This window comes from Osmerus eperlanus, chromosome 5, assembly GCF_963692335.1.
Source record: "Osmerus eperlanus chromosome 5, fOsmEpe2.1, whole genome shotgun sequence".
Classification (NCBI taxonomy): domain Eukaryota; kingdom Metazoa; phylum Chordata; class Actinopteri; order Osmeriformes; family Osmeridae; genus Osmerus; species Osmerus eperlanus.
In genome coordinates, this window is record NC_085022.1 from 17,748,585 (window position 1) to 17,770,677 (window position 22,093).

The 22,093-nt window shown below is 42.6% G+C and overlaps 2 protein-coding genes across 4 annotated transcripts; both read left to right on the forward strand.

The window, feature by feature from the left end:
* The first annotated feature begins 481 nt into the window (after window positions 1-481).
* On the forward strand, window positions 482-8,152 carry alkbh3 (alkB homolog 3, alpha-ketoglutarate dependent dioxygenase). 3 transcript variants are annotated; one of them, XM_062462104.1, is made up of 10 exons: window positions 482-595; window positions 1,166-1,287; window positions 1,395-1,483; window positions 1,604-1,638; window positions 1,852-1,899; window positions 2,292-2,395; window positions 3,169-3,257; window positions 4,577-4,786; window positions 5,268-5,366; window positions 7,438-8,152. In XM_062462104.1, exons 2-10 carry the CDS (start codon window positions 1,206-1,208, stop codon window positions 7,594-7,596), a joined length of 915 nt encoding a protein of 304 aa, XP_062318088.1. In that variant the 5' UTR covers window positions 482-595; window positions 1,166-1,205; the 3' UTR covers window positions 7,597-8,152. The 3 variants fall into 3 exon arrangements, with proteins under 3 accessions (XP_062318088.1, XP_062318090.1, XP_062318089.1); XM_062462105.1 differs by lacking the exon at window positions 482-595 and adding an exon at window positions 1,055-1,077; XM_062462106.1 differs by lacking the exons at window positions 5,268-5,366; window positions 7,438-8,152 and adding an exon at window positions 4,881-5,106 and having other exon boundaries at window positions 4,577-4,840.
* Window positions 8,153-16,365: 8,213 nt separating this feature from the next.
* c5h11orf96 (chromosome 5 C11orf96 homolog) lies at window positions 16,366-18,089 on the forward strand. Its single transcript, XM_062462107.1, has one exon. It carries the CDS (start codon window positions 16,861-16,863, stop codon window positions 17,236-17,238), a length of 378 nt encoding a protein of 125 aa, XP_062318091.1. The 5' UTR covers window positions 16,366-16,860; the 3' UTR covers window positions 17,239-18,089.
* The last annotated feature ends 4,004 nt before the right edge of the window (window positions 18,090-22,093 follow it).

Below are 22,093 nucleotides of genomic sequence, written 5' to 3' on the forward strand. Positions count from 1 at the left end.
GTTTAGAACTTAAGTGATGTCAGAGTTGTATGTTCTATCATGGTTTGTTGTACTCTAATGATTAATTTGACATTTCAAGATCTAGTATTAATTTTGAGCATGTTTTTGTAAGCAAAAAAATAAATCACAACCCTTTGCACCCCCAGCGTATGTATCCATATAAATTGATGAATGCATTATGTATGTATATGTATTCTATCATTAGACTATAGAAGATGTGCTATTGGACCAGTATTATAGGCCTATATTTAAAACAGGGCTCTCAAGTTTTATCAAAAGTTTGGCGTGAGATTACGATACCTGTAACGTTCTGGTACAAAAATCCGGAGACCGGGGGAATAAATTATCCATTACTTCTCAGCGTGAGAAATACAAGGTGTTGAGTGAGAGCGTGAGAAATAGTTGAAATGCGTGCGTCTCACGGTGAATGCGTGAGACTTAAGAGCCCTGCTTAAAACATGTAAATTATGGCAACTGACAGTGGAAACTTTATTTGTAGTTCATGTTGCCAGACGGACATGTTTTTCAGCACATTACTTTACTGTCACGCAGTTTACAAGCAATCCAGATAATATTTGCCCCTGTAGCAGATAGGGTGAGTACGGTGGATGTCTCCATAATATCGCAACATTTACAGTCTTGACTGTTTTGTACACAACTCATAGTTACACTGCAGTACTGTTTGGATTGTCATATTTCCAGCACCGTTTCAAGTTTGTTTGCTTGTTCGCTAGCTACCTGACGCAAACAGGCTCTTGCTGATACTTTCGTCAATAACATGTCATTTGTTATTTTTTGATATAATCGAATGCAATCACTCTGGGTGAATATACAGTGTATAGGTTAAAAGGCTAGGGTCTCTTGAATCTAAATAACACATTGAACGTATCAAACACTCACCCACCCGCTACTGCCACTAGGGAGCAGTGCAAGCAAACAAAACGTAATGGTAACACTTTATTTGGATAGTCCATCTGTTGACACACGATGTAGCTACTCAGTAGCATGTTAACAGTGTATCAGTTGACATTGAACACTGTTTTAACAGACAAGTAACATGCGTTCAACTAACTCTCAGTAGACACTGTTTAAACAGTGGTTGACATGCTGCTGACAAATCTAATGAGTAGCTACTTATAACTGTTATTGTGTCAATTGTCTACAGGTTTCGGGTCTTGACCAGACAGTGTCCTTAACCCGATGTGATGTCGGATAAACGTCAGCGGGCCAGGGTCCAGGGCTCATGGGCCAAACCACTGCCAAAACAACCTCAAAGACCTACTGAAGGTAATTTGCCAATTAGGCTACCCATTTTACTGTCTGCTTCTTAGAGTATCTAAGTGTGATTGATCTTCCACAAAGTCAGCGTTTTCTTTATTTTTGGGGTGGGGTAGGATGTGCATTTCCAAGCAATCCTGTTGCCAACCTTAAACCATCTTGGGGTGTGGGTCAGCATGCATTTGAGTTCCATCAATCCACCCAGGTAAAATAATTTATTATTTATTATTATTAGGCCTCATAATAGTATTACTGTACTCTTTGAGTGAGAGTTAAAAAAATCATACACACTGGCAAAGTTAAAATGTCCTCCCTTTCAAAACAGCCAGTCAAGCTAATACCCTCAGAGAAGGTGATAGAGTAAGTAAAGAGTACTGCACTCATCTCTTCTTCACTTGAAATACGTTTATACGTAACCCTATTGTGAAATGTGACTGAAGACCATGTAAGATGACACCGATAGTATGGCATTTATTATACCGCATGTTGTTTGCCAATCATTTAGCAATGTCTTCTATGTAGTGGAATAGGTAGCTGTCTTTTATACGTGCCGTCTATTCTTTCCATGGTAAGGAAAGATGGTGATCATGAGGTCAGCAATGGGCCCTCTGGAGTGTCAAGGTGAGTGTATTCTATTAATATGTCATACATGTAAATTGGCCTCCTCTCTTAGTTTCTATACTTAAATGTGACACAGTCGATGAAACACAAGTAGATGTCAGTATAGTGTTTTTGTATATGCAAGGATGCCTTTTTTAAAATCCACATTGCAAGGCTTTTGGCCTCATCATTGATGTTCCTCAGGTCACTGGGTGTTTTTGGTCTTGTGACTCACCCAAAGATCCCCATCTTGTGTCCAACAGACAGTTGGTAAAAGTATGCTAGTTGCCATGGATCTACTGAATCCCCCATTTGCCACAATCTGTAAAGCAATAGTATACGGTGTAGCCATGTGTCCTCCTACCCACCCATCCATAGCTCTCCCTCACAACTGAGGGCCTTGTCTCCCCCAGACTGCGTCTGTTCACTGAGTTCCTGCCAGTGGAGGAGGCAGACTGGATGTTTAGTAAGCTGTTAGCCGAGCTGCCCTGGTCCCAGAAGACCAACTACAGACAGGGTGGGTGAAAGGCACATTTCGGAGAAGTCTTTATAAGGCATTAGGACTTTCATGTTTTACCCAAACAGTACTTAAATATACAAACACAGTGCCTAGTACCAAGCAAACCAACATCAAACCATCATACACCTCTTATTGGGGTTTAATGTTTGTATGGATTACTTTTCTGTTGAACTCAATGGGCCAATTAGCCAGGATATCCAACTACTTTACTGCTCCATACGTACCACAACTCTCAGTAGCAGTATTGTAATGATTTGATGCCAATTTGCTTCCTAAAAAAAAACATATAATTAAAATGTTGCTAAGATTTTATGTTTAAAAGATAAATTGTTTTAAAGTGTGACTTTTCTGAAACTCTGTACTTACTAGTATTACCTCATTGACTAACATTATTTCAGTATCTTAAGGCTTGTAATGTCCTGACCATAATGATTATTCTGGTCAAAGACCAGTTATGACTGTTCACGTCTCGAATGAGTTATAACATAACTGCATTGGGACTCATCCAAATAAAGTTGAGTCAAATATCGCCCACCCCAGCCCCCACCATTTAGAATCCAACACAGACATGTCATTGAGCAAAGATCAGTAGCAGACAACCAACAACAACAAAACATGTGACACAGACTATCCCTCCCTCCCCCCATCCTTTTCTTTGTTTATAGACCTTTGGCTCTAGCCTGGCATCGCCGGACCAGTTTGTAAATGCGTGTTAGACTGGAACCTCTGACCATGTTTATGTAGTGATACTGTGCTGGATGTTGTGGCAGGTGAGTCGTATGGGGAGCCTAGGCTGACCTGCTGGTATGGAGAGCTGCCTTACACCTATGCCCATTCCACTATGGAGGCCAACACACAGGTATGGAGAGAGAGAAGTTAGAGACAGAGTGAGTAAGTAAGAGAGATGGAGAGACAGAATATATATATTTTTTTAAATGACAGATGGGAGTTCGCCCAACCAGTCTACACATGTTTTGTGGATTTGGAAAAGGCGTTCGACCGTGTCCCTCGGGGGCTCATGTGGGGGGTGCTCCGGGAGTACGGGGTACCGGACTCCCTGATCGGGGCTGTTCGGTCCCTGTACGACCGGTGCCAGAGTTTGGTCCGCATTGCCGGCAGTAAGTCGAACTTGTTCCCGGTGAGGGTTGGACTCCGCCAGGGCTGCCCTTTGTCACCGATTCTGTTCATAACTTATATGGACAGAATTTCTAGGCGCAGCCAGGGCGTTGAGGGGGTCCGGTTTTGGTGACCTCAGGATCGGGTCGCTGCTTTTTGCGGATGATGTGGTCCTGATGGCTTCATTGGGCCGTGACCTTCAGCTCTCACTGGAGCGAATGCGAAGCGGCTGGGATGGGAATCAGCACCTCCAAATCTGAGGCCATGGTTATCGACCGAAAAAGGGTGGAGTGCAATCTCCGGGTCGGGGAGGAGATCTTGACCCAAGCGGAGGAGTTCAAGTATCTCGGGGTCTTGTTCACGAGTGAGGGAAGAATGGAGCACAAGATCGACAAGCGGGTCGGTGCGGCGTCCGCAGTCATGCGGGCTCTGCATCTGTCCGTCGTGGTGAAGAAGGAGCTGAGTCGAAAGGCGAAGCTCTCTATTTACCAGTCGATCTACGTTCCTACCCTCATCTATGATCACGAACTGTGGGTAGTGACCGAAAGAACGAGATCGCGAATACAAGCGGCCGAAATGAGTTTTCTCCGCAGGGTGTCCGGGCTCTCCCTTAGAGATAGGGTGAGAAGCTCGGTCATCCGGGAGGGGCTCAGAGTAGAACCGCTGCTCCTCCGCGTCGAGAGGGGCCAGTTGAGGTGGCTCGGGCATCTGATAAGGATGCCTTCTGAACGCCTCCCTGGTGAGGCCCGTGTGTCCCGGGGAAGACCCAGGACACGCTGGAGGGACTATGTCTCTCGGCTGGCCTGGGAACGCCTCGGGGTCCCCCAGGAAGAGCTGGTGGAAGTGGCCGGGGAGAGGGAAGTCTGGGCCTCCCTGCTTAGGTTGCTGCCCCCGCGACCCGACCCCCGGAAAAGCGGCAGATGATGGATGGATGGATAAATGACAGAACCTTAAAAATGGTTCAACACGTCCATCTGCCATCATGGAAATCTTTTAGTTTTTCCTCTTTGCTCCCACCCATCCCCTACCCCCATCCCCTACCCCCTCCTTCCCCCCTTACAGTGGCATCCTCTGCTCCTTACCTTGCGACAGGCCGTGGACAGTGCAAGCGGATCCTCCTTCAACTCCCTGCTGTGCAACCTGTACCGAAACGAGAGCGACAGCATTGGCTGGCACAGTGACGACGAGGCTTCCCTGGGCATCAAGCCCACCATAGCCTCGCTCAGCCTGGGAGACACCAGGGTGTTCAGCCTCCGCAAGAAGCCTCCCCCGGTAAGGGTGGGAGTGTGTGTTGTTTTTGTTTGTGTTGTGTGTGTGTGTGTGTGTGTGTGTGTGTGTGTGTGTGTGTGTGTGTGTGTGTGTGGAGAGGGGCATTCAAGTGAGCGAAGTTTTGGTTAGAGACAAGTTCACTCCTATTAATTTGAAGAAAAACATTTCCAGTTAAGGTCAACTTTATTGTTCTTAAGGTTCTTTTTTTGAGGGCTGAACAATTTTTACAATTTATCTGGGACTGTTAATAGTTTTGTCTGTAATGTTGTCCTCAACCATGTTTAGACCAGAATACCTACTGACTTACGGAAATAGGGTTTTCCTCTTCGTAGGTGGCTGTGAAACATTGTCGACCAGTTCCAGTGATATGAACAGCTACAGCATGTACCTTTGAGACTAACCTGGTACCTTCATAATAATCCTGTTTATGTGTCTGTGTGTGTGTGTATGTCTTTGTGTGTGTGCACGTGTGTATGCATGAGAGGAGGAGAACGGAGACTACACGTACATGGAGAGACTGCGGGTGCCTCTAGCTCATGGCACTCTGCTTCTGATGGAGGGCGCAACACAGGACGACTGGCAGGTGGGTCTGACCAATCAGGTACAGGAATAGGAACACGTCCTCAACAACACCATACACGGGCCTATCATCAGGTTGGCAATGTGTCATGGTCCACCCTAGCAACTGAGCCAAAGACGGGGTTTACAGTTGTACTTCACTCATACACAGCTGTTGTCTTAGGGTAGCTCAATCGGTAGATCATGGGGCTTATAACACTGGTTTGGTTTGATTGACTGGTCATCCGCAACTCACAAAGTACATACTGAAACTTGCTGAATGTTGCTGTGGCTCAAAAGCAGAAATGATTACTTTATTATTATGGTATGCTTTACTGTAGTGAAATTGCTACGTGGTGTTCATGAACAGACTGTGGGTTTAATTAAAAAACACTGTGTGTTTGTGTGTGGTGATCATGTGTTAGTCCACAGTGGAAGACGTATTAGCCCTCACATAACTGTCAGGAAAGAACATTGTGTTTTGTCTCTGGTTATTGTTTTTGATCTGATTAGCAGAACTCACAGTGTGAAGTATGTGTGTCGGGGGGAGGGCAGGTTATTTGCAAACAGAATGTCCTGAGTGTAATTCCGACCAAACACACACTCGCACACCACTCCCCACCAAAGCTCAGATGCTGGAAGCTTAAACTGACAGGAAGTGTCTTCTCACGACCACCCAGCACAGTTTTCTCCAAGTTATCTGCAGTGAGGGAGTGACCTGTATCCAAAGAGCCGAGGTAAGAAGTTATGAGACCAACAGATCAATAATGAGTAGCCATGAAATTGTAGAACCAACACTTGAGACATAATAGTTGTAATTTGTTTGCAACAGTTAGGAGGTCATGTATGGCTGTGTGTCTGACATGTTTGAGAGTTGTTGCCTTATACTGTAAATCTGTCACTGTGTAGGAGATGGTGGTAAAGTATGTCTGGGGATAAATATTGTTCTTTATGACACACACCTTTGCTCTATTTGGGTGTAGTATATGGAAGTTGGAAAGTGTAATTGTCAAGTAAAGTCTGTCCAGCCTCATGCAAAAAAGACAGTGTACATGTGTTGGTCACATTCTCATACAGCAATTTGAATAACCTTCTGTGGTTATTCTTCTTAAATGTACACTTGTATGCCTCCCCCCCATACACACACAGACACACTCTTAATTTTACTGGTTTCTTGGACACCAAGCACTTTTATGCTTTTACACCGAGAGGATTATTTCTTGTTTTATGGGGACATCTGTCCGAGAGAAATCTTGTTCCCATCTCATCCCAAGCCACACCCAAAACAATGAAGTGAACAACAACACCCAAAGTTCACCGTAACACACCTAGTTCCACACAGCCGAGCCTTTCACCAACTTCGGCCCCCTATTGCGATTCAGATTGTTTTGAAAAGACATGTTAAATATTTCAACACAACGCATAGATCTTGTTGCATAACCGTCACTGTGACTCCCTAAGCCAGATGTATCCATTATTTTTGTTCAGAGTGGTTTCCTTGTGACCGTTTTATATCAACAACTACTTGTGTGCCTTTTGGTTGGAGGTGAAAAGTGTCCCCCACTCAGCAATCAGGCATGGAAGGAGTGACAGAGAGAAAGGAGATAGATATATGCTTGGTTATATTATGGATAGATTTAGAGAGAGAGAGAGAGACGATAGTCTCCAGTATTTTAAGCAGCTGGCCAGAGACTGTGTTGAAAGAAGGCATAAGTGGGCCAAAGGATTCGTCTGTCTGTTTGCCTCGTGTATCGTGTGTGCGTGTTTACAAACAATTTTATGGCCACCGGAACAGGCAAACACTGTCGGGAAGATTTGGTCAAGGTTCAAATATATGTGACATTGTACAAAAACAATACGGTTCTTAATCCTTAAAATCCACATGAATTGCTACAAAAGTGTATTTTTTATATACAATAAATGAAGTAAATACATTCTTTTAGATGTGACTATGAGTAGCATGATAGTGATTGTCACAAAATAAGTAGCTTAAATACTATCTGTAGTGCAAGAACATGGACTCCAGTGTATTGTACGAGTTTCACAATCATGACATCTTTCATTTTGCAACATTGTTTTGTGTTTGCCTCAAACAGCATCAAGTGGCTAAAGAATACCACAGCCGTGGACCCCGCATCAACCTCACCTTCAGAACCATCTACCCTGAACCAGCAGGATGTAGACATGGGGGACAAACTCTGACCTCGGGTACAGCCCCAGTGCTGAGCACACAGCATCACCAGAGACTTTTATAAAAGAAGTAGTGGTAGGTGAATAGACTAGAATCTAATGATGGAGCAAGAATGAAGTTCAACAAAGCCTGGAAAACCATGAATTTTGACTTGAAACTAATGAAAGGACATGTTATGGATCATTGAAATCAGGGGAAGCATTATTACAGAACACTCACATAAGTTCAAGGATATTTTTCCTCCATTATTATTTGCCTTATTATTAGGAACTTTGCTGGAATCTGCATCAGTCAAGTTGTTCAAATCCTAACCTTTTAAATTGCAGAAATTCATGTTGATAATGGTTTATACTGTCATCATTCATATGGTTTACAATTTATTCTCAGAAATGATTGGACTAGACTGTGAGAATGTCCGAGGTTTTCACATTTACAACCCCTCATTTGGGAGTCTAATCGGGATAATAAAACTCCTATAAAATGTAGTAACTATTAAGGTGGCTAATTCAACCAAATATGGCCCTTACGGGAGTTGTTATTATTTATTTAGTAACACAGGGAAATCTTTTTCTTGTTTTGGATGCTTGTGAAATAAAGAGCACAGTATTTTGCAACTGAAATATCCTTGACTGTTGATACCAAACCATGAGAACATCTTGTAAGATTAATGTAAAATCTTTTAAAAATCAGCTAGTTTGAACAATGTGGTCCATTCTAATTCTTATAGGCCAACGCCTGAGTTAATATATGTTTAAACACCTCCCTTTGACATAATTGCAGAAGGGAAGTACATACCCTGTCCTACACGAACTGCAACTGGACTGGCATACAGTCAAGTTGTTTTGATATGGTTAAATTAGTCTCGTAAAGTCTTATTTCAACTCTCATTTTCAAGTAATGAAAAGCCTGCTCTTAGAGACTGGTCCAGTATACAGTATACCAGTAAACTTATATTAAATTACAGAAAGTGAAGATTCGCCTAGATTCTCTGCCTGCGCTTTTGTGTGTAAATCACAATCAACCTGTGTAGGTTTCATAAAGTCATAAATCCAGCCTTTCTGACTCACTCACATGTAAGCAGGGATGTGATGCAGAGATAGGCAGTTGCAGGTCATATTATGTTCCCCAAATACTACATTGGTAACTGATGTGACCAGAAGTACTGCCCAGCACTGGCCCCTCTTCCCCTGCCCCCCTGCTCCTTTCCTCCCCTCCTCAAGGCTGACCTGAATACTGGACGTACTGCATGGCCCTCTTTGTGTTCTGATTATGGAGAGGGATTGAGTCTCCAGCTGTGTAATGGGTTTAGTGGGCACCTCCTTCACTCTGTAATTAATGACTGGAGGGGGTGTGTGCACCTTTGTCTGTAGGTGAGTTTTGTGCATTAGAGTTTGTACGTGCATATGTTTTTTGTTGGGGGGGGGGGGGGTGGAGGGTTGCAGAAAAAGGTTGTTTTGGTCGAACTGGGTGTCGAAGTCTCTTTGGGAGTCTGTGTATGTGTCTGAGAGACAGAGAGAAAACCAGGCAGTCCATGCTATTCTGGGATTGTTGTTTGCTTGATGTTACCAAATTTAGACTTGGAGGGATTTGTGTTGGAAACTGTGTCTACAAGACAGATAAGGTCCAGTACTTTAGCTCCAGGAAACCGTCCCCAGTGTGTAACGCCGGGATTGGGACTGTTTGCCGTAAAGGTTAACAGCTTCCAATGTAGCTCCCAGTATTTCGGTAAGAAGAGAAATGTTGCATAATCTTTCACCAGCTAAGATTTGCTTAGTAGTTACAAGCCATGCAAATGTGGTTGGTTAAATACATTTCATTTGACTGTAGACCTTTATTGATCTGTTTATTTCACCACCCTGAGGATCAACTAGAACCTAGCCCGGTTTTAGAACAAAAAAGTGGCTTCGTCCCAAAATCTCTACAGACCGTGCAGCTAATTTAATGCTCAACACTTATTGCTTATTAATTGAAAGAGGAATTATTTCTACTGTGTCAGTTCCACTATTAGGTCTTGGAAATACAGTGACTTGCAAATGGCTAGTAGAACATAATTATTTCAGTAAATCAAACAGATAGGGTGACCAGAAGCATGACCCTGAAAAGGAGGACACTTGGGTCCAAAAAGGAGGACAAAGGGTCAAAAAGGAGGACAATCCCAAAAAGTTGTTTGATTTAGTTAAGGGGAGCATGTTCTGTCGCCGTTTGGCTGACCTAGGTTAAACTGCAGTGGATTTTTTTTTCTTCAGTGTCTCGTCTGTAGTTTAGATAATTTGAGTGTTCACCCTGATTGGGAATGTTGTCTAGTTAGATGGCTATTCAAGCTGTCCAATGGAAAAGTGCTATCGGGGAATTAAATAGTCGTGAGCATTGTTACGCTCAACGCTAGCCGGCGCTACGGTATCGTTGTTCCCAATTAAAGTGCGGCCTATATTCCAGTGCGGCCTGTACTCCGATTTACAAACATGAAGCTCCCATTCTGGTGGGTTGCGGCTTATTTTCCGAAAAATACGGTATGCAATTAAAGCACTGTTGCAAAGGGTTAGTTCTCAGAAATGTGAAAGATTAAACCTCATAGGCACTGGTCAAAAACTGAAACAAAATCCAATGGATGATTACTACACCCTTAAAAAAAACAGAAACCTTTTTAATACTTCTGCAGTAGCCTATAATGTTGTTGTCTATATCTTGCGCATGATCTGTCAATTTTGACACCCTGTAGGCTATCTACTGGGAAATACATATGTCGTAAGGTTTCCCATAGCTGGATGCCTCGCATAATTACGGTACTGACACGCTGCTCAAAGCTCCTGACGCCTGTTTTCAACAATATCCTTGTGGGAGAGTTTTTCCGCTAACCCTAATTAAGGTCCATGCGGCGCACAATGGATAAATTATGTTATAAATAAATTAATATGTTACACTCCTATGTAGATTATAAAACTGGGTAGACAACAGTTTGCAAGAATTTTGTTTTACACAGTTCAATATGCAACAACTAGGTGATTCCATCACTTCAGAGTGGACTAACACCCATGTGAAATATTTCCCAAAGCCCCTAAGAATTTAGGCTCTTTTAGAGCCAAAGGAGGGTCTCTGACCTGATTCAAGATCTACCAAATAAACTGGCTGCAGAGCATGTATTGAATGTGGAAACTGTTTGGTACCACAGGTCTGTAGTACAGGACTATCAAGTTTTTATGTTTTTTATTGCAATCCACACCTTTGTTTTGAGCTTAAGGGCTGTTAGCTATGCCAGGAAAGCTTCAAGGAGAGCTTGTGATTAATGTAGGCCAAAAGATGGACGGCGTTCATTTAAGTGCTGTAAATTAGTGGTGAGATGTTGGCTTAAGATCAGCGTAGCCCCAGGGGGTGTTAGTGTTGAACTCTAGTGTTAGAAGTGAAAGTTCTGACTATTGTTTTCACAATAGTCAAAGGTCAGTGTTTGGTTAGATACTGTGTCAGAGAATTCTATCAGGACTTAAACACTAGTGAGGGTACCTGTAGTTTGTGGATCTTTGAGTAGGTTTACAATAAACAGAAAGTCGGTCCTGCTGTGTTAACCAGAAACACACTATAAAGTGCTCTGATTCATATACTGTGTATGTCTGTATTCTGTGCTACACTGGCACTTGGGTCCGTGTGTGTGTAAGGGTGAAGGAGAGGGCAAACAGGCAAGTGTGTTACTGTACAGTATGTGCGTCCATGCTCTGTGGCCCACGCTGTGTTTTGCTGGGAAGCTTGTCTGGGAATGTGGTGACCGATACGCTTTAGTATTACAACTACCCCCTTTAGGCCTCATGGCTCTTCTCAGCACTCCCTTGTTGAATTCAAGATTCAATCCCAGGTCTTGTCAATCAACCCCTTTAATGTTTGATGACCCCAATGCCCCTGAAACCTGAAAGAACTGGATAATTCAAACAGCTGAACTGAATAGTTTGGGCAGAGGTTCTACCCACTGTGGGGTTTTTTCTGTGGTTCGCAAAGCCAACGGTTCTTTAAAAATGTCAATCCCAGGCAATGCAGAGGAACTTCTGTTGAACCACGTGTTCCTTGAGAATAGTAGATTGTTCTTCTTGTTCCTGTTCCTGTTCAAATGATTTTGATTTAAAAGGCATATTGTAGCATTTGTGGGGAAAATTTAATAATTTGTGTTTATGTGGATCACAATCAGTAGAGGAGCTATTGCTTTACTAATGCATATATTATATCTTACCATTCATTCCATGTGTTCCTGCTGTAACCGATATTGTTACTGATGACAGTGATGTGTCTATGAATAATGAACATCTGTTGGGTATATGCTATCTGTGTTTTTCAATATTTACAAAAAATGATGTCCTCTCTGGGCTTCATACGGGAGAGGGGGACTAGTACAACTGTAAGTGATCTGGAAATCATTCTTGTCTTGTCGAGGTGCCAGATTATTTTCACTCCAATCTGATGGTTGTTCAGATTTTGTTATAAACTGTTTGATTAATCTTTATCAAGTAGAGTCGCTGGAGTCAAGGCAGTTTATTTACTTGCGCATGTAGCAAGGAGACATGGTATGGTACTACAAAGTTGTTTCCCGACCAGTCTCCATGCAAGACCATTTATACAACACAGTTCTCAATAGTCATTGGTCCATCCACAATCATGCAACTGTCCCATGTCTCTTCTTTCATTGACTAACTCCCCTGCATAGATCCTGCGCGTGTGTGTCCTTCTCTTTGAGTGGAGGTTTTGACCCTCCTAGGCTAACCAGCTGGCTTACTTAGTACAGATAGCTAAGCATGTTTATGGCATCCCTAGTAAGATAAAGATCAGCCTAGTGTTAGTCAGGTGGCTGAGCGGCTAGGGAATCGGGCTAGTAAACAGAAGGTTGCCGGTTCGATTCCCCGCTGTGCAAAAAATGACGTTGTGTCCTTGGCACTTCACCCTACTTGCCTCAGGGGAATGTCCCTGTACTTACTGTACGTCGCTCTGGATAAGAGCGTCTGCTAAATGACAATGTAAATGTAATGTTACCTAGAGTTCATTTTGGGGGGTTCCCCTTTGTGCACACAAGGAATGCCGATTCATTTATACAGAATAAATACAGAATAAAGATTTTAATCCTTTCTTTAAATTCTTCTTTAAATCAATTTCTCTGACATAAACCCAGAACTTGAAGTCACATTGTTTTAACGGAGTCAGACTATAATTTCTTCCTCACATATCCTGTAAGGCTTCCAATCCAACCCGCCTCCATGCATTAAATCATTGCATCGTTTGGAAAAGTTGTTTAGCTCTACAATTAATTAAGCATGCGCATGAATGTGTGATTTATAATCAGACTGACTGTGCTTCATATTATTATATTGGATGTACTGTATAACCTGAGACAGTCTTCAGCAATGTCGTCTTCTGACAGTATGTGAGTGATTCAGTTTCCTGTGTGAGTTTTGGCACCTTCCCACTAGCCATACTCTGATAGAGTGCTCATTAAATGACTTGTTGAGGACTTGTGGTGTGGCGTCACTCTGACACTGATCAAGAATTTGGTTTCCTCAGAGGTGTAGTACTGTATGTGTTTTGTAGAGTAGGTACAGATTTGTATAATGTATTCTGGCTTCAATGGAAAGCTCATTAGACAGCTTTTTTGATTAATGATGATTGAATTGACGTCAGGATGATGTTACTAGAATGTGATAATATACAAAGCTTTTTACGTACACGTTTTTAGTTTTATACATCACCAAAGTAGACTTTTTATGGCACAGCTTAGGTTTAAGGTTGTTTCTCAGGCGTGGGAAGGTCCTTCTTGACCTCAGATCTCCATAAATATGCCTGACTCTTGTGCCTACAATTTTTATCAGGGCAAGTCTCAGGGGAGGACGATACCCAAAAGCACCCTGAAGGAGCCATATTTATTTACCCATTCCTGGACTTCCCTCTATCCGTCGCCTTAATAGTTTTCCTGCAAAAACATTTGGACATATAAATACAAACTCTTTAGAATAGCTAGACGACAGTTTTAAAATGCTCTTTGCGGGACAAATGCGTACTCTTTAGCACACGCCTACACGTACCGCTCAGAGGTAGCCTGTACTGGCTACAGTTTTATACTGTGACTGACACCCTTACAACCCCCACCCCACAATGTTTGGCCCCCTGTTACATTTTAGGAACTTGCCATGGTAACATGCTCGGATCACTACAGTGGGTGCAGGGGGACCCCCTGGGTCCGGAATGTGGCCTGTCTTCTACTCCTGACCTTATGGACCTGTTAAATAGCTTTTTTTTTCTTCCTTGCACATGCTAGACTGGATAAAAAGCACCCTGTGCTTCTGATTACCTACAAATTACTGGACTAACAAGGTACAAAGATGGTGTTGCATTCCATGGGTTCAGCAATGCTCTAACCTTGACAATGACTCAGCAAAAAGTCAGGCTGGTCTTTAGCACATCAATATCTTTTGTTTCCTTTGATAAAATCATATCCATATTTAACTGCGGTTTGGTGAGGTTAGGTATTAGACATTAAACTTAATCAATAACATTTTCAGATGTTGAGCTGTGTTTTTTTTTGCTTGAGTGTAGTCTGTGATGTCAAAGCAAACACTCTTACTTTGACATCACTGGATCCTATGCATCCATCTAATTACCACTGTACCCAGACCCCCCCCCCACACACACACACCCTCTGCCTGACCCTCTCCAGCCTTGAGGTGACATGACAAATAAAAACAATCCTCTCTGCCCCCCTGCTGCTATTATCTTTTCCAGTTAGTAATATAGCTATGTAACTGTACCCTCACATACTGTAGACCACCAGCCCACAACCCTCCACCCAGTTTCCATGCCAACGGAATGGAAAATGAAAATCTAGACCCCATCCCCCCCTTCACAAACAAAAACAAAAAAGAAGCTTGATTCAGTTTCCATCCATCTGTCTGCCTGGCTGGTTGGCTTTTAAAGAAGTTTCATAACTCTTCTGCAGGGAGAAGAGTTCAAGGCCCTCAGCTCAGAAAGGAGAAGCTGCATGATATCCTTGCTCCGAGAAAATGATCAGTACCCAGGTTTTTATTTTATTTATTACTGTATTTATTTGCATACATTTGGTTGGCTCTGTTCCGCTGCTGAACTTGACCTAAATGAATAGAGATTTGAGATCCATAAATGGGGATCAATAGATACATATAGGAGGACAACAGAGTCTATTTAAAGAGACTTGAGAAAAGCGCTGAGGATTACCCAGCTGTCACTGCTACTAGCCCAAGGATCCAGACTTTTTTTCTTTGATTTGCTCTTTCAGTCTACTTAGCGAAATACTGTGAAGCAAAAGGCAATAGGTGTAGTGGTATCAAATAGAACTGTCTCTGAGAAGACCACTGATTTTAGACCTCACAAACCATATCTTTTAGACCCCTTAACTACACTGCTGTCAACATAAGGCTGGCCATGTTCTTTTATAGCTTCATGGATTTCTATGTAGACATTGCTTAAGATTTTATCCATGTAACAATTGCATGTCAACTTGTCACCTTCATGGCGGAGAGACCATGTTTGGCACAGTCCAAGATTAGGTCTTTGTTGTTATGTTCACAGCAGGGTTACAACATCTCAACAGCACATGGAGCCATCGCTAAGTCATAATAGAAAAAAGCCATGTGCCACAGTGGAAGAAACCAACCCTGTCCCAATCCCCAGGACAGAGCGGAGCCACTGCTCCATTCGTCCACAAGTGTGGGTGGTTACGCCATAAATTCAAGTGTTGACATACAGTATGCGCACATGCGCACACACACACATACTATTCCCATGCAGTCAATCACGTGCGTGTGCACACATATGCTCAAATGTATGTCATTTAAGAGTGTCACACACTTCCTCTTGTCATATCATCTGATGTCACTTGACAACTGGTGACTATTGGTGGGAGATGGAAAGGGGGGGTAAACCTTACTACTGAGGCACCAAATATAGAGCATGGGGAGGTTATTTGCAACTTAACACGAACTACTAATAACCCCTGTGGCATGTCTGTTTATTTCTGTTTGAGACTGACGGTAAAGAAGCCCTATTAGACGCTGGCATTATCGCTGTGACCCTGCTTCCTGGACAGAGAAACCCTTTGGAGGTCAGCCCTTTAAAAACATGTCACCTCTGCTCTGGCAAACATGAATGGAGGCTGATTTACATAATCCAGGCCCAAAGATATAGTCGTCATCACTATGTCATACTATGGGGGGGGGGGGGGGGGGGGCTCCAATGTTTGTCTGTGGGTTGCCATGGCAACATTTAATACATCCCAACGTCCAGGAAGTTGGAAGTTCTAGAAGTCTGGAAGTTCTCTGTGTCTGTCTGTCTTTCTATGGTGTGAGAGATAGAGATACATAGTGGATAAAAAACTACAACTATTGTATCTTGTGGTCACTAAATATGTGGGTGCACTCTAATGGCACATTTAGCTGATATTCCATGTGGGTAAGAGGAAGGTATAGTCCATGTTCATGAGTACCTTCCAACTACACAGCTGACACGTGGCATGTCCCATGAGTGTAGACTGAAGGACTGTGTATGCACCTTGAGACAGACTACCCAACCATGGCTTTGTGTTTGTTACAGTATTTGTTCCCCCTTTCCTCTTTCTTTTTACCCCTCTCTCTCTCTCTCTCTCTCTCTCTCTCTCTCTCTCTCTCTCTCTCTCTCTCTCTCTCTCTCTCTCTCTCTCTCTCTCTCTCTCTCTCTCTCTCTCTCACACACACACTTTTTTTTATTTTGGGAGGCTGACACTGACCGTCTGCTATGGAAGCCGGAACCATGACTGAGAGTGTTGGAACGAGGGAGGGACTCTAAAAAAGAGAGGAGTGGGAAGAGAGAGGGAGGGGTAGAGAGGCACTATAAAAGCATGCACTGAAGCTTTCTGTGGCAGTAGCATTTACAAACCAAGACAGGGACAACTTGGAACGGAGAGAGAAAGGAAGAGATGCAGAGACAGAAATAACGTGGAGGGAAAAAGATTCAAAGATTCAGACCGGTTCACATTTACGAGGACTGAACGATTTGAAGAGCAGACCGTGACACCTAAAAGCCTTTCTCAGTACAGGCACTGATATAACGTTACCGTTTGATGTGCTATTACTGGAAACTTTCTCGCACTGTCCTCTAAGATAGACTCAGATTGAAGCGGAGGCATCTGAGAAAAGAAACTGCAAGAAGTAAGTGGGGGGAAAAAACAGAAATTGTTTGTTTCTGTTTTCTTATTTTTTTTTGTGTCTCATCTGAGACCTTGTTTCACTCCCAGTTTCAAACCTGAGTGCACACTTGATCTTTTGAAATTTGGTTCAGAGGCCCTTTTGCCAACATGGCCACTGTGCGTCAGATACCCCTGGGCACTTCCAGCTTCCACGTACTTCCAGCCCATCTGCTAGCCTCAGCCATGGAGGAGTTCCCTCAGCAACTGCCTGTCCCGAAGGGCCCAGCCCGGGGTAAAAGCCGTCCTCGCCGGCCCCGGGAAGCCCGCTTTAAAACCCAGCCTGTCACCTTCGCTGAGATTGCAGAAGTGGAGGAGGAAGGAGCATCCCCGTTGGAAGAGGAGAGAGCTCGCCGGTCATTCCTGCAGTCGCTGGAGAACCTGAGGAGGAGCACACAGGCGCTCCACTGCTCCGCCACCCTCAACAGCCGGACCACCACATCTACACAGGCCAGCCTGGACTCCAGTGACTCTGACTCCACCCAGTAAGGGGAAAGCACAGGCCCACTTCCTGGTGGTTGCACACTCCCATTTTATCCCTTCTTTCAACATTCACCTGATACCGAGAACTAACTAATTAGCTTAACAGTTAATTAACTGAACTGAACTGTTGGCCTATCCGCTCCAGCAAGCGTAGATGCCATTGGCTTAAAAAAATAAAGGCCACTTTCTACAACAAAACATATATATATATTCTCATACCAATGTATATTACTGTATTTTGCATTTGCGTTCTTTTGTAAATAACTCTACCAGTAATGCTAATACTGGCTGGTTATGTTGCTAAAGCTGCATATAGAGAAGTGTTACCAGAGACACAGTGTTCAATACACCACTGAGATGTATTCCTTTGCTATCTTAGATTACTTCAAACAACAAAATTTAACTTGAAACAGTCTTGAAAATGCAACGTGTCCTTGGATTTTCAAAAGGATGGAAATGGTCAACGTTTATTTTCATGTCTTTTTGTAACAGTATATTCTGCTTCTTATCAGATTTTGTAGTTACCACTCATCAAAGACAGGTGACAAAGAGGTTTTTGAAAAATCATAGCACGCACAAGTTTTACAGAGCTTCGTCAGAACTCTTCACTTTGATGTCTATGCTCTACACTAGTATTATGTTCTACACTATTGTCAACTCTTAAGAGTAGAAACATGATATGCTTCCAGATATGTATTTTCTTAACATAACATAGTGAAATTATCAATGTTATTTTGCTCATCCTTTTGACTTATAAAGTCACCTGATTGATTTCAGAAAAAATATCTTTATACTCTTGTTTTACAGATATGTTGATTGTGTTGTTTCTTATGTATTTTAATAAATATTTGACAATATATACCCTTTGTCATCCATTAATTAATAGATATTTTCTCAAATATCTTCATGCATCATATTCTGCCCCAAGCAAACTATATGTAAATAAATACACATGTTCACTGTCAGCAGCCGTAACCCCTCCAGTCTTATACATTTAGTAGCCACTGTTATCCAGAGCGACTTACAGTAAGTACAGGGACATTCTCCCCGAGGCAAGTAGGATGAAATGCCTTGCCCAAGGACACAACATAATTTTTCACGGCCGGGAATCGAACCAACAACCTTCTGAATAATAGCCCGACTCCCTAACCGCTCAGCCATCTGACCCCCGTCTTGTACTGTAAACATTTCCTGCTCTTCAAACATGAGCTACTTCCTGGGCTACAGCCAGAGACACTCAGAGGAGGAAAGACATGGGCCAGCTGGAAGTGTTTTTAAAGGCCAGTGCCTCAGCACAACTTTACTCAAGGGCACAAACACTGGCCCATTGTGTTGAGCAAAGACTTCAAGTGATGCTGCAATTAAATGTGAACGCACAGCATCTGTTGCTCATTTTGTGTGACAATAAAAGTATGGATGTATACGTCACACATGCACACTAGCTGGAAACAGAGAGTGAGATGAAAAAAAAAAAGATTGTGTTTGTGTGTGAGAAAAACATGGAGAGAGATGAAAGTATATTTTATATTATATATGTGAAATGTGCTTCTCATCTCCTGTGCCATGTTTGACTGCCTTCTCCACGTCATCCCTCCTGTCTCCCTTGTTCTCCCGCAACCTACTTCTTATACTGTTGCCATGGAGATGGGACAGCGTGAACAAACTGTGATGGTCAAAATTGTGTCAGCAAAATGCACCTTATGTTTCATTATGTGTTCACCCGACCAAAATGTTTCCTTTACCAAAACACTCACTTCATTGATATTTTGGCCCCTGTTAGGTGTTATTGCTGTTTAGTGGAGGTGCTCACTCTGCTCTGTGTCTGCTGTTTACTCATTTACTTGGTCCCTTTTCTGGTTGCTTCTCTGTTTGCCGAGCCTCGATTAAAATATTTTATGTTTTAGAGAGCAGGAATATTTGAAAAAGCTTCCCAGTGTACTGCTTAGGTAACATTTGGTGTTCTTACATAAACATGCTATTTTCAGTTTTGATCAGAGAGACAGACAGATTTGAGTCCTGGATATCCATGCAAACAGATGGATAGAGATCAAGACACAGAGTACCATCATTCAGCCTCATTATGACTGCTCAGGTCTACTGTGTTTTTTAAATTTATCTTCCATTTTCAAACAGCCAAACATTTCCCAATAAAATAACTTGAAAAGACACTGCAAAGTCCGCAAAATACCAGCCTTGACAGATTATGACACAGTGGTACTTCTTGAGTCAACCTTTAATGACCCCAACTGGTGTAATGGGCTTCCTCTCTTTTTTGAGTGGGAAATCCATCTTCCCTTTACTTTTTCCTGTATTGTTTGTCTGGAGAAAGGCACATTCAAAGGGAAGGAGAGATTGGAAAGCAAAATGACCCAGTCTGTGATCAGAACCCTAACAGCATCCTCCAACTGCTTCGGGTTCCTAAAAACACTAAAAGAAGAAAGAGTAACCATTTACTCAGTATTTAATTTTGCATGAGATGTGTGAGTGCCTCATGAGTGAGACAGGCAGGGTTCGAATTACGGGGGTCTTGGGGGGGTTTGACCCCCCTAATTAAGTCTTGGACCCCCCCAAAAGAGGTAAAAACAACAGGTGAGCGAAGCTAGTTCAGATATGGCACTCGGGCAGCGCGCCTCGTTACGCTCATTAACTACATCTGTGTTTGCCTGCTTCAAGCCCATTGGGCCACGACTGAAGTTCTTTTAATTAACCCTTGTGTTATATTCGGGTCATTCTGACCCATCAGTCATTGTGACCCACCGTCATATTGCGACAACTTTACCGCATACAAAAACAAAGTGAAGCATTTTCTTTTAACCGTTGGGCTGTCTCAGACCCCCCACATTGCAAAGGTTAAAAGAAAAGTATTTTTATTTGTTTTTGTATTGGGTAAAATTGGGTAAACACAACGATGGTTCGTTATGAACCTTTGGGTCATGTGACCCGAAGGCAGCACAAGGGTTAAGTGGTGTAGTTGTCTACTATTTTGATGGTTTGTATGTTCCTGTTTATCTAGTGAATTTATATTGAGAGTGAATTATATAAACAATACATAGACAGAGGGGTAGGAATATAGCTAGAGATAATCAGGTGTCAGTAGTCAGGTGGCTGAGCGGTTAGGGAATCGGGCTAGTAATCTGAAGGTTGCCAGTTCGATTCCCCGCCGTGCAAAATGATGTTGTGTCCTTGGGCAAGGCACTTCACCCTACTTGCCTCAGGGGGAATGTCCCTGTACTTACTGTAAGTTGCTCTGGATAAGAGCATATGCTAAATGACTAAATGTAAATGTAATGTAATAAAACTAAGCTGAAGGTTGAATGGGCATTGGACTAAGGGCTTCACTGAAGAAGTAGTCCGTAGATGTTGTCTTAATATTAATTGGACTAGGCGTTTGATGATGGCACGTGACTAACCACCAGCCCGGAAGTTCTAGAAGTTCTAACCACTTCTAGGAACTTGTTGATGTTTAATGCACATTTGTAGAAAACAAAAAAGACCTTGAACAAGCAACTAATCGTTTTTTATTTTTATATAAATTTTTTCTTTTTTATTCAGATACATGTCTAATTAATGTACGAATCACAAAATATGCTTTCTTGAAATGTCAGGGTGTTCTATACGTTTTCCTTATTCCTTTAGGATTAGGGCTTACTGCTAAATCATATTGTTATATATCTGGCATGGGCCCTGGCCCATGATAGTGAATCACCGTTGCCATCTAACAACATCTGGTGAAACTTTAAGTGTAATAGTAAGAGTTAGATGGCTGAGTGGTTAGGGTATCGGGCTATTAATCAGAAGGTTGCCAGTTCGATTCCCGGCTGTGCCAAATGACGTTGTGTGCTTGGGTAAGGCACTTCACCCTACTTGCCTCGGGGGGAATGTCCCTGTACTTACTGTAAGTCGCTCTGGATAAGAGCGTCTGCTAAATGTAAATGTAATATCCCTTTAAGGATCTTCTAATACCTGGTTAATGGGAAGTTGCACATGTTTCTGACAAAGCACGTCCGACAGACTAGTGTGTCTGCGTGTGTCAGTGTAAAAGCTTGCTCATCTAAATGTCTGGATCCCTGACCCACATCTTGGATAACGATTGAGGGTCCAGTCCCCCTTTTTGTCTCTTTATCTCTCTCTTTCTTCCCCATCTCACCCTCCCTCTTTCTGTCTTCTTTCAGCTGAAAGCCCTCATCCCCCTATTCTGACACAGATATGAGGTGAATGTCAATGCCAGACAGAAGGCGACCTATTTATTTTCCTTCCAGAGTTTCGTTTCCAAAGACCACAGTATCATTCTCTTCAATGTCTTCAAGTGAGAGTAATTGGTCTCAATGACAGTCAGAATTTCATAGAGGGCTTTGTATATAGACATGGTCTTTAGGTTTAAAGATAATAGCAATGCAATGCAAACGTCACGTGTATAAATGCAAAGACACTTGTGTCATCTTTTAATATAGTATCAATAATTGTATGCACCTTAGCAGAAATTATGCATTTTTTTCTTGATATTGTGTATGTGTACATACTTTGATGGATGCATGTATTTAACCAGTTGCTGAACTGGAAGAGAGGATCGTGAGAAACCCCAGGGGAAAGCTTGAAGCATCAGATCAAAGCCAGACACTCTGAACGAGGGAATTTTCCATTTTAGGGAGAGTGAGAGAAAGAAGAGAGGGGAAGAGAGAAAGGGAGAGCGAGAGAGAAAGCGCGAAACAGAGAAACAGAGAGAGAGAAAGAACAAGAGAATGAAAGATAGAGACCGATATGGGATGTAAACTTTCCCTCCACACTTCATTCACTATGCCAGAACAGACAAACAATCCCCTGTGTTGGCCAAAAACTGGTAGCAGAGTGTACCCTTCCATTT